Source organism: Festucalex cinctus, chromosome 16, assembly GCF_051991245.1.
Source record: "Festucalex cinctus isolate MCC-2025b chromosome 16, RoL_Fcin_1.0, whole genome shotgun sequence".
NCBI lineage: Eukaryota > Metazoa > Chordata > Actinopteri > Syngnathiformes > Syngnathidae > Festucalex > Festucalex cinctus.
This window is the reverse complement of record NC_135426.1, coordinates 3,784,943-3,797,500: the sequence shown is the minus strand read 5'-3', so window position 1 is coordinate 3,797,500 and position 12,558 is coordinate 3,784,943. Positions and strand designations below refer to the sequence as shown.

At 44.8% G+C, this 12,558-nt stretch overlaps 1 protein-coding gene across 7 annotated transcripts in view; it reads left to right on the top strand.

Moving 5' to 3' along the window:
* apaf1 (apoptotic peptidase activating factor 1) overlaps window positions 1–12,558 on the top strand; it is a 74,309-nt gene that overhangs the window by 19,088 nt on the left and 42,663 nt on the right. Inside the window, exons 8-10 of one of the 7 annotated variants that reach the window (XR_013278930.1) lie at window positions 1,877–2,016; window positions 2,353–2,505; window positions 2,673–4,047. The exons of 2 other annotated variants lie outside the window; for them this stretch is intronic. Coding sequence is in view for 2 of the 5 variants with exons in the window: in XM_077499349.1 (XP_077355475.1) it covers window positions 1,877–2,055 (179 nt within the window). In the remaining 3 variants the exon portion in view is untranslated. Of the gene's footprint in view, window positions 1–1,876; window positions 4,048–12,558 lie in introns of those variants that run through there. 4 more of the 7 variants (XR_013278929.1, XR_013278928.1, XM_077499350.1 and 1 more) reach the window with 4 other exon arrangements.

The window sequence follows — 12,558 nt, the reverse complement described above, 5'->3', positions numbered from 1 at the left end:
GCATTTGGCTATATCATGTTTGTTTGCCTGTGAGACGTGAGTGACTGTTTAAAATAACTTTTATATTCAGATTATGGGTGTCAAAATTGTCGCGTTATTATCTCGTTAACTTAAAGTGCCTTTAACGGCACTATTTTTTTTAACGCTCGATTAACGACCGCTTATTTGGAAAGCCTCTACTCAGGGAATTCTAGTCACCACGTAGTAGAAACGTCCACGTCAAAACTACCCAATAGAAATGCACTGGAGCTAAAATACAGTGTTTAAGGGGCAGAATATAGGTGGAGGAGCCATTTGGACTGTGTCTCACCACTACCACCCGTGCCTTGCTTTGAAAGAACGCACTCGTTTAGCCGTTGCGTTCGCACCGAGCACCAAGAGGCGTCCATGGGCACTCTGAAACCCCTGTGAGAGTAAAGAGCCGAATTGACGCCGTCTTGACAGTTGGAGTGAGCACAAGCCTATTTATCTTTAAATGTGAGGCGTATTTTATTCAGCATCTCCACAAAATCTCTCATCAAGGTGAAAGGGAAACTACCGATGTGTTCGCTGTAACAGTAGAGCGGCCTCAGCTGCGTCTCGCATCCGAGAACTTAACAAAATAAAAGCGTCCGACGTCATAAAAAGGAGTCACTATAACACAATTTAGCAGTAATAAATTAAATCATACTGCCTAATGTGTGGGGATTGGCGTCAAGTTGTGTTTTACAATTTTAAAATGTGCAGAAACTCTCAAGTTACTTATTGTTTAAAATTACAGAGCTATTAATATGAAAAGAACACATCTGTCGTTTCTGGTTCCTATGCAGTAAAAATTCGTCATTTTACAATGCACATCCTATTTCACTTAACAAAATAAAAGCCTAGCGCGAATGCATATATTTGTGGGGACTGTGTTGTATTTTACAGTTTTAAAAATGTGCATAATTTCACAAGTTACTTCATGTTAAAAATTAGGCAGCTCCTAATATGAAAAGAGAAATGCATTGAGCTTTCACTATTGTCTTACAAATGCAATTATACCATGTTGTAGTGATAGAAAAATGACCAAAACAAATAAGTCACACTTTGGTTTGGTTTTACAGTACAGCACATATTTTATTTTTATTTTTTTAAACTTTTTTTCTTGAATTGTTATGAAATTACTCTATCAATGAATTTTTCATTTTTTTTAATTGAATTGTTATGAAATTACTGTATCAATGAAAAATAAAACCATATTGAAATTGGGGGGGTGGGGGTGGGGGTGGGGTACATTTTATTGTAAATGTAGGTATAAATTGAGATATAAAATGTGCAATTAATGTGTGATTAATAGTCAGTTAATTATTGAAGTAATGCGATTAATTATTATTACAAATTTTAATCCACTGACACCTCTAGTTCAGATAGATTGTTTTGGACGGACATCAATAAGCAACGTAGTTTTGTGCAAGCTAAAAATAAGTATGTTGTTGTTGTTATGCAATACAATAGCACCCTCCAATGGTTAGGCCGTCAGGTCACACACGTTTTCGTTCAGTTTCGCTCCACTACCAGGGGCACTAAATAATCTTTACTTCATAAAATAGATTTATTAGTAGTAAGTAAGAATCCGTGGAGTTCACCCTCTGAAAACCTGCCAATTTTGTATTTTCGGTGGTGAAACCCCGGCACTATTTTGCGATGAGGCGCAGTGATCTCCGGTGTGGGCGTAGTGCCATTAGGTCGGTAGTGGTGTGATTTAGGTCACATGAGCCAATCAGGTAGCTGCTGCTTTCTCCTCACCATAGCAACCGCATATCAAAAATGGCGACCACAACGTCGGAGAGCGAAGAAGAGCGAAAGGAGAAAAAAGTTAAAAAGAAAGTGGTGAAAAAACTTCGTTCCCGTTCAGGTTTGCCCATCGCTTCAGCTGGCCCCGTCCTTCCAGCCATCTGCATCATTTGTAAAAATAAATTTCAAAGTATATTCGTCTGGGATCGGAAGGCACACGGAAGAGGGATCACCTCGCCAAAGCAGAAACATTGTCAGCAGGTATGTGCTACACACACGCGTGCCCATTTCTGTTATTAATGTGACCGATATTTTGTATAGGGCTGAAAATAATTTGTTGCTAGGTTAAGTTTTAAGGCTATAGTTGATTAAAAACGCGAGCTGTTGAATGATTTATCGAGTGAATCCAACAGTTGTTACCAAACTCGAGTTACCTGTGCCCATCAGTCATAAAGAGAACACAGCTACACGCTCCCTTTTCCCCAAACTCTCTCTCATCAACCTCAACAAACACTTTACTTAAATCTGTGATGTGCATATACTGTAAAGAGGTGATGTGACAATAACACTTATAATGTAATTCTTTTTTGTCTAAAGGCGGGTTGCTGCAGGCAGCTGAGATGAAGAAAGACTGTTCCATTCTTCTGCATATTCAAGACAAAAGACTGTCACAATGGAGGTGCAGTTTTGTTTCAGAGATTACACAAGGTTCTTAAAGTCAACAGAAACAGCAACCAGGGACGAACAAATGTGAGTTGTTACATTGCACTATTTCATTGTCACTTTGCTAAAATTACACATTTCAAAAGTAAAGCATTGGTCAGCAATATGTCACTTGTATTCTGTTTACATTTCGAGACAGCATTAATTAGAAAGCATGACTCTGCACATGTTAAGTGAGTGTAGGTGTGTTTCAGACAACCCTATGCTGAGAGCTACAAACTCTTTTGTGAACAAGTAATCCGTCAAAGGATTATAGTTGACAAAGATGTGATGAGAATGGACAAGCTAAGAGGTTTGTGAACAGTGTTAAGAAACACGGGGATCTTGATGCTTCAGACTACAGGTAACGTATAAATCTTCACACTGAAAAACATTCTCTGAAATCTATGGGAAGAGATTTGTCTAAAATCTCACTGTTTCAGAAAAAAATAGTTTGCTGACAAGCTCAATTTAAGTTAAAAATAAATAAATAAATAAAATTGATTCTCTAAAAATGAAAACCAGTTGGTTGTTAATTATTATATGCAAATGTGTTTTTTTTGTCTTCTGTATTTATAATTGTTCTTTGACCAAGAAAGTATATAGGCCTATAGGTATATTTTTATTTCTATCCAAATATACGATTATTCACTAGAATTTTCAGTAGGATATCCGAATACCAAAATATTCGATAGCTGCAGCACTAATAATACTAATTTTGAGTTGTGGCACGCCCACACGAGTTATTTTACCACACACCCATGTCAAAACTAGCTTACTGCACACACTGCACCCCAACGTCAAATTTTTGCTAACGTCATAATAATAATAATAATAATAATAATAATAATAATAATATATTATAAATTTTGTTGGATCCAAAAGCAACTTACATAATTATAGTTTCATATGATTGTAATTGTCTTATTTTCAAATGTTTAAATATTTTCTTGATTTGAACAAAATATAATTGTTTTGAATAATCTTGATTTCAATTATTACCAAAATAATGGTGATGATTATTTTTTTCCATAATAGAGCAGCCCTAATGTGATGTGAATATGTGTATCTTGTGCTCATCTTTCCCTTTAATTTTCTATTTCAGGCAGTATATACTGAAACGAAGATTGAGGTGTGATTCCCCCCAGCTGGTTTTTCACACCCCTTTCCAGCAACACCTCTGAAATGGTTTTTGTAGAGACATTATCAACAACTGACAAACTTTTAGACAGGATACCTCACTCATCAGATACATCAACTACTGAGTCTACTGACGTAAGCCAAGAAAGTGACACTAACACATAGCTGGTAAAACATAAGGTTGTAAAATCACAGGGCATACGAGGACACTTTACAGTGCAGGGCTGTAAAATCTATGTAAAATTTGCCATTTTGTTTGTTTCATTATCAAGATGTTAACTCTCCATTTTAACACTTTTCAAGCAAAAATAAAAATGTCTGTATTCCATTTTTCCACAACACAGACCTTTGTTAAATTGGTCTGCCAAAAAAAGAGAGCTGTTCCAATGAAGTTCCAAAGGTTTTATTGTGAATGCACATTTGATTTTTATTTTATTTATTTTATTTTTTTTATTAATATTTTTTGGGTGGGGGGCGGGGGGTATAAATGACATGCTGTGATGACACAATCTGATACTTTAATAAATATTCTATATGTTATAATAATCTGGGCTCTGAATGCATCTATTTTCATCTAGTCCATTTTGCCTTGTTCCAGGTTTTGACACGAAGCGAGGAGGTAGGACTCAGACGCAGAGTGACAGTTGGCCAAAAAGGCTGCAGTTTTAATATATCGAAACTCAAAACACCTCTCAAAGAGGGAAAAAAGGCTGAACAAAAAGAGCTCCAAACTGGAGATACAAAAAGGGCACTCAAAAACAGGGACAACTAAAGGCGCTCCACAAGGGAGGAAAACAAGGGGCAAACAAAGGCCGCAAGACAAAGCAAGGCAAGACATCAAACTAGGACTGTGGATCAAGGACTGTGAGGACGCTTCCATGCACTGAGATGTGACACTTCGGCACTGAGGGGAGGAATCAGGTGGCTTTTATGTCCGGGTTGATTGGGAACAGGTGGTGGTGATCATGGGCGTGGACCGGTAATCAGTGAGCTGCAGGAAGGGTAAGTGACCTGGGGTGAGATGAGAGTTAGTAATTTCAAAATAAAACAGGAACCTGACTGTGACAAATAAAAGCATGACCCGCCACTCTGGTGGCGGCGTGACAGTACCCCCCCCTCAACGGCCGGCTCTCGACGGCCCAGGAATCTCGGGGTGTTCATCGTAAAAATCGTCGATGAGGGAGGGGTCTACAATGAATCGGGCGGGCACCCATTGCCGTTCTTCAGGCCCGTAACCCTCCCAGTCAACCAGGTACTGGTGTCCCCGGCCCCGCTTTCTGACGTCCAATAACTTCCTCACTTTATAGACCGAGCCCCCCTCCACCATCTCCGGAGGGGGCGGCGCGGGCTCGGGCGGGATCAGGGAACTGTCCTGGACTGGCTTGACCTGGCTCACGTGGAATGTGGGGTGGGTGCGGAGGGATCGAGGCAGGCGAAGGCGCACGGCGGCTGGACCTATAGTCTTTGCAATCGGGAATGGCCCCACGAATCTTGGGGCCAACTTTGGACAGGGAACTTTGAGGTGAAGGTTTTTCGTCGAAAGCCATACCTTTTGGCCTGGCTGGTACTGTGGTGCGGCCCTCCTCTTCCGGTCAGCAGCTCTTTTCACCCTGTCGCCTTGACGTTGTAGTGCCAGTCGAGCTGCTGACCAGATTCGGCGGCACCGGCGGACCATGGCGAGAACCGAGGGAACTGAGGCTTCCTCCTCCAGGTCCGCGAAGTAAGGTGGGTCGTAACCGTGCACACATTTGAACGGGGTGATTCCTGTGGCAGAGGTGGGTAACGAGTTATGAGCCAGTTCAACCCAAACCAAGTTTTTGCTCCAGGTGGACGGATTTTGGGAGACCAAGCACCGGAGTCCGGTCTCCAGCTGTTGATTTAGCCTCTCGGCTTGTCCATTGGCTTCTGGGTGATAACCTGAGGTCAGGTTAGCCTTGGCCCCTATGGCTCTGCAAAACTCTTTCCAGAAACGAGAAACAAACTGGGGCCCGCGGTCGGACACAATGTGTCGCGGGAATCCATGGGTTCTGAATACCTGGTCAATCATTATTTCGGCTGTTTTCTTGGCGGAGGGTAGCTTGGGCAATGGAATGAAACGGATCATCTTTGAAAAGTGATCAACGACTAAGTATGGTGGTTTTACCATGTGATATGGGAAGTCCAGTGACAAAGTCCATGGAGATCTCAGCCCAGGGTCTTGAGGGAACTGGCAGTGGCTGAAGAAGGCCCATCCGGGGTTGATTCGAAGTCTTATTTCGGGCACAGACTGGGCAGGCCTTTACATATTCCTGAACCGAGGTCTCCATTGAAGGCCACCAGAATCTCCGGGCGACGACGTACAGGGTCCTGCGAGTACCTGGGTGGCAAGACAGACGAGAGGTGTGTGCCCAATCGATCACCCGTGCTCGTAGACCCTCCGGGACGTAGAGCCGTCGTGGTGGACACTCCTTTGGAACGATCGTGTCTTGGAGGGCCTCCTTGACATCCTCTTCAACCTGCCAGGACATGGCTCCGACAATGCAGTCTCTAGGCAGGATGGGTTCAGGTTCGGTTGCTGTGGTTTCCGGGTCATGAATACGCGAAAGAGCGTCTGCTTTAACATTCTTGCTTCCGGGTCTGTAGGTCAGAGAAAACGAGAATCTGTTAAAGAATAATGACCACCTGGCCTGTCGTGGGTTCAGTCTTTTGGCTTGACGTAGGTATTCCAGGTTGCGGTGGTCTGTCCAGATGATGAAGGGGTGTTCCGCGCCCTCCAGCCAGTGCCTCCACTCTTCCAAGGCGACCTTGACAGCCAGCAATTCTCGGTCTCCTACGCTGTAGTTGCGCTCGGCCTTTGAGAGTTTCCGGGACAAGAAGGCGCAGGGATGCACTTTTCCATCCTCCTGGCTCCTTTGGGATAGCACGGCTCCGACACCCAGATTGGAGGCATCTACCTCAACCACGAACTGGCGGGTAGGGTCGGGAACTCTGAGTATCGGAGCCTCTGTGAAACGTTTCTTGAGTGTGTTGAATGCGGCGTTGGCTTCCGGGGTCCAGACGAAGCGTTGCTGTGGCGAGGTCAAGGCATGGAGTGGAGCAGCGATGGAGCTGAAGTTGCGGATGAAGCGTCGGTAAAAGTTGGCGAAGCCCAGGAACTGTTGCACCTTTTTTCTGGATTCCGGTGTGGGCCAGTCCCTGACTGCGCTGACCTTCTCCAGCTCCATCTCGACTTTGCCAGGAGATACGATGAATCCCAGAAATGAGACGGTATCCGCATGAAAAAGGCTCTTTTCAGCCTTTACATAGAGCTTGTGTTCTAGCAAGCGTTTCAGGACCTGGGTGACATGGTGCTGGTGGGTTTTCAAATCCGGTGAGTAGATCAATATGTCGTCAAGATACACATACACGAACTGGTCGAGGAAGTCCTTGAGCACATCATTAATCATGGCCTGGAAAACCGCTGGCGCATTAGTGAGTCCAAAGGGCATGACTAAATATTCGTAGTGGCCTCGGGGAGTATTGAAGCCAGTTTTCCACTCATCCCCTGCACGAATACGGACGAGATGATAGGCGTTGCGGAGATCCAGTTTGGTGAATATCTTGGCTTGCTGGAGCTGGTCGAATACTGAAGACATCAAGGGCAGAGGATAACGATTCTTGACTGTGATTTCATTCAGGGGACTGTAGTCAATGCAAGGGCGTAATGAGCCATCCTTCTTGCCCACAAAGAAAAAACTGGCTCCAGCTGGCGATGACGAGGGCCGAATAAGTCCGGCTTTCAACGAAGTGTCTATGTACTCGTTTAGGGCCTTGCGTTCGGGACCCGAAACCGAGTACAATCTCCCCTTGGGGATGGTAGATCCAGGAATCAACTCGATCGCACAGTCATAGGATCGATGTGGGGGAAGTGACATGGCCTTGGTCTTGCTGAACACCTCCCTGAGAGGATGATAGCAGGTGGGAACGGTGTTCAGGTCCGGGTAATCCTGGTCATTCACGAGAGACAACTGTCGGATGGCAGCGGGAGGTGCCTCTGCCGCTGGCCGCTCCACCCCATGGTGTTCACAATCATCTCCCCAGTCCAGGACTCGCCCCGATCGCCAGTCGATGCGGGGGTTGTGCAACTGCAACCAGGGATGACCCAGGACCAGTGTGTGTGATGGGGAACGGAAGACATGGAAGCGAAGAAGTTCTCGGTGCTGTCCAATATGGATCTCAAGAGGCTCTGTGACATGCGTGATGAGGAATAAGTCTTTCCCATTGAGCGCCCTGGCCCTCATATGGGTGGAAAGTGGCTCCGTGCCTGCCTGCAATTTTTCCACCAGACCCCAATCCATGAGGCTCTCGTCCGCTCCGGAGTCAATGAGAGCTAGCAAGTCTGTGGAAATGTCATTGCAGGAAATCTTGACTTGCATGAGTTTTCGGTTCTTGCCTTGCTTGTGAGTCGCGGTACTCACCGGAGGGCCTCTTTTGGTGGGACAAGCTACCACCAGATGGCCTTGTTCTCCACAGTAGTAGCATCGCCCCTCTTGACGACGTCGCTGGCGTTCGTGGTGAGACAATCGGGCGCGGTCCAGCTGCATCGGCTCCTCGTCACTCTCGCTGGGTCTTCCCGCGGTGGGCGACTGGGGAAGTGCACCTTGCGGAGGACCTCTTGCTTCTGGATGCCGGAAGAATCCGGAGCCGTGTCCCCGTTGATGTCCGCTGGTCTGCAAAAGATCTCGCCTTCGATGATCTGTGCGGATGGCCAACGAGATCAATGAGTCCAAATCGCCAGGTAAGTCCACGGGCAGTAGGAGTTCTTGCATGGCTGTGGAAAGCCCCTTCAAAAAGTGGTCAAAAAGGGCTGTGTCATTCCAGCCACTCTTGGCCGCTAGAGTTCGGAATCGGATTGCATAATCATTCACCGATTCTCGGCCTTGTCTGAGGTTACTAAGCTCTCGAGTCTTTTCCCGATCCATGTTGGTTGGATCGAACACGAGGCGAAGTGCCCTGCTAAACCCGGCTGCGGTTGAGCAAGTCGGGGAGTGCCGTGCCCATTCCGCGGTGGCCCAGTCTCTGGCTCGTCCAGTCAGGTGGGAAATCATAAAGGCCACGCGGGAACGGTCCGTGGGGAATGCCTGTGGTGAGAGTTCAAAGTGTATGTCGCATTCGGTCAGGAATGCCTGACATTGTCCTTGGTCTCCCGAGTATCGCTCCGGGGAAGCCAATCTCAAACCAGCCCCGGACACGACTGGAGTCGGGATCGGTAGTTCAGCGGTCTCTGGTTTCGTGACGTTCGGCGTGGCGTGTTGCAGGTGGCTCACCAGCTCCTGCACCTGTCCAGCAAGTTTCCCCATCCGGGTGGCCATGGCTTGCTGGACCTTCTCCTGGTGCGACATGCGAGTCTCTTGGGTCTGCAGCCAGATCTCCAACTTCTCCGCTGGGTCCATGCTGGCCGGAGTGTACTGACACGAAGCGAGGAGGTAGGACTCAGACGCAGAGTGACAGTTGGCCAAAAAGGCTGCAGTTTTAATATATCGAAACTCAAAACACCTCTCAAAGAGGGAAAAAAGGCTGAACAAAAAGAGCTCCAAACTGGAGATACAAAAAGGGCACTCAAAAACAGGGACAACTAAAGGCGCTCCACAAGGGAGGAAAACAAGGGGCAAACAAAGGGCGCAAGACAAAGCAAGGCAAGACATCAAACTAGGACTGTGGATCAAGGACTGTGAGGACGCTTCCATGCACTGAGATGTGACACTTCGGCACTGAGGGGAGGAATCAGGTGGCTTTTATGTCCGGGTTGATTGGGAACAGGTGGTGGTGATCATGGGCGTGGACCGGTAATCAGTGAGCTGCAGGAAGGGTAAGTGACCTGGGGTGAGATGAGAGTTAGTAATTTCAAAATAAAACAGGAACCTGACTGTGACAAATAAAAGCATGACCCGCCACTCTGGTGGCGGCGTGACAGGTTTGTGGTGCATTGTAGTATTTTTGGCCAATGTATGCTGCTTCTTGTGTACCTTTCATGACGTAATAGGTTGTGAATTGTTTTCATATATAAAACATAAACATAGCTAAATGTAACATCCGTGTGCTGGTTTCACTTCTAGTTGAAGCGTTTTTTTGTTTTTTTGGCACAAGTTTAATATATTTAATGATCTAAATTCACATGATTGCACCAAACCACCAATACTTGTTTCTGATGTTAGGTACGTGTATTTATAACATCTGGGAATGATTTTCTGTTGTCAAATTTAATGTAAGACGTTTTACAACCAAAAACAGCAGCACAAGATTTTCGTTTTTTTGTTATTTACCTAAATATGCATTTCTGGCTTGTGACAAAATTGGGGCAGGAAAACATTGGGTGAACTTTTAACCCAAAGTTCAGAAGGGTATTATCTATCAAAAAATGCATTGAACAAGTAGTGCCCAGACAGTGGAGCGAAACTCATTTTCTAGGCACTTTTTTGGGGTTCACCCCACGGCCTAGTTGAAAGTTCAAACAGACACTAACTGACGTTTGCATTTACAGGTAGAAGTGGAGGATTTATTAACATTATTATTAATTAATCACATTAATAAATTATGTGGTTGTAAATGAAGTAGTAGTTGGAGTAATACATTTATTTTTCATAGGGTGTGTGGAAAATGAAGTTTGGCACTTAGACAGGATCTTTAGTCATACTGTAATACAAATTTGCATTATGTTCATATTATAATGTTATGTTGATAAAAGTACTGTAATTGCATGAATACAGTATCTTCATGTGCGTGCAAGTTCATTCAAGTTAAACAGTGCTGAATTATTATTTTTTGTACATTTTATACATTCTTAATAAACGGCACATTATGTGCAAAAATCTCCCCTGTGCTTAATATGTACGTAAATATATTTGAACATCGATAGAGACTCCGATTGAAATTAATTTTCATGAAAACAAATTTGGCATCATCTTTGGATGAAGTATCCTTGGCCCCCCTATTTTTAAAAGTCTGGCTCCGCCACTGCTTGAGAGGCACCGCGAGGAGCTCGCGGCCGAGTTCAAAAGTTCTTTCAATGAACTGGACTCGAAGTTGGACACGCTGAGACAGACTGTGGACGACCACGACCAGCGTGTGTCCTCACTAGAACTCGCCGCGGACGACTTGAGCCAGCGGGTTAGCGACCTGGAGAATACCTGTGCCGCGCTGAGCAGCGACAACGCCAAACTGAAAGCCAAAGTCACTGACTATATTTATATTACCTTTGAGCCTCATAATGTGACTTCTGATAAGTTTGGCCGATATGTTATTGTGACTGGGAAATTATACAACACAATGGTGGTTCTTGTTAATGTTTATGCCCCCAACGTGGATGAACCAACTTTTTTTGAGCACCTATTTTCATTACTCCCAGACCTAAATACGCATTCTTTCATCTTTGGAGGTGACCTGAACTGCTGGCTGAATCCGCTCTTAGACCGGTCTTCCACCAACCCCGGCACGTCTAGTAAATCAGCCGATCTTATTCAGGCCTTCCTCATGCAGTATGGTGTTTGTGATGTGTGGCGTTCTCTACATCCCCAGGGAAAGGAATACTCCTTTTTTTCACACGTTCATCACACATATTCACGCATAGATTATGTTTTCCTTGACCATGGTCTGCTCCCCCTTGTCCGATCCTGTGACTACCATAGTATTGTCATTTCAGACCACACGCCCGTCTCCATGGCCATCTCCCTCCCAAATCTCCCCCGGAGCAGCAGACAGTGGCGTTTCAACTCCACTCTGCTGTCTGATGACAAATTTGTGGAGTTCATAGAAAATGAAATAACTTTTTTCTTGTCCACTATCATATCCCCTGAGGTCTCCAGTCTGGTTGTATGGGATGCCCTTAAGGCCTACCTCAGGGGACAAATCATATCTTACACAGCTCAAATGAAAAGTAAAGCTAACAAGGAGCGTTCAGATCTGGCTCATCAAATTGGGGAGATTGACAAACAATATGCGCTAACTAAAAATCAAAATCTTTATAAAAAACGATTAGAGCTCCAAACTAAGTTTGACCTACTCACTACCCATTCAGTTGAATATTTGCTCCTGAAAAACAAAGCCACATTCTATGCCCATGGAGACAAGGCCGACAAACTGCTTGCAAACCAGCTGAAGGGCTTTTCTGCGAAGCAAAACATAACTAAAATTCATACACATAACGGTGAAATCACCATGGACCATACTCAAATTAATGATGCCTTCAAAGACTTTTATTCAAATCTCTATTCTTCGGAATCTCCCCCTGATCCTAATGCCATACACGATTTTCTAAACAGCCTTAATGTTCTCAAACTCCAACCAGACCAAGGTACGAGACTGGATGAGCCCATAACACAGGCTGAAATAGTCTCAGCTATCTCTTCAATGCAGTCAGGCAGGAGTCCAGGCCCCGACGGCTTCCCAGCTGAGTTTTTTAAGAAGTTCTCTTTGCTTTTGTCTTCGCAACTTTGTTCTGTGCTTTGCGAATCGTTTAGGCAAGGCTCCCTTCCTAAATCATTTTCGGAAGCTTGTATCACCCTTATTGCCAAAACAGGCAAAGATCCCACATATTGCGCCTCCTATAGGCCCATTTCTCTCATTAACACGGATGCAAAAATCCTGCCCAAAGTTCTCGCTCACAGATTAGAAAACATCCTTCCGACCATCATATCTGAGGATCAAACTGGTTTTATAAAGGGTAGACACTCCTCCAAGCCATCAGGTCAAACATTGTTACAAACCAGCAAAATAACAAAACGATGCTGCACTTAAAATCACCTAGGAATAATTTAATTACCATGACAGAATTTGACTCAGTGGATCAAAATACTGTAGTAGACTTGGTTCAGCAATTGAAACCTTCCACGAGCTGTCTTGACACAATTCCATCTGGCTTTTTCAAAACCATTGTGAAATCTGTTCAGATCGATTTACAACAAATAATTAATTGCTCACTTCAATCAGGTGAACTTCCTAAATGTC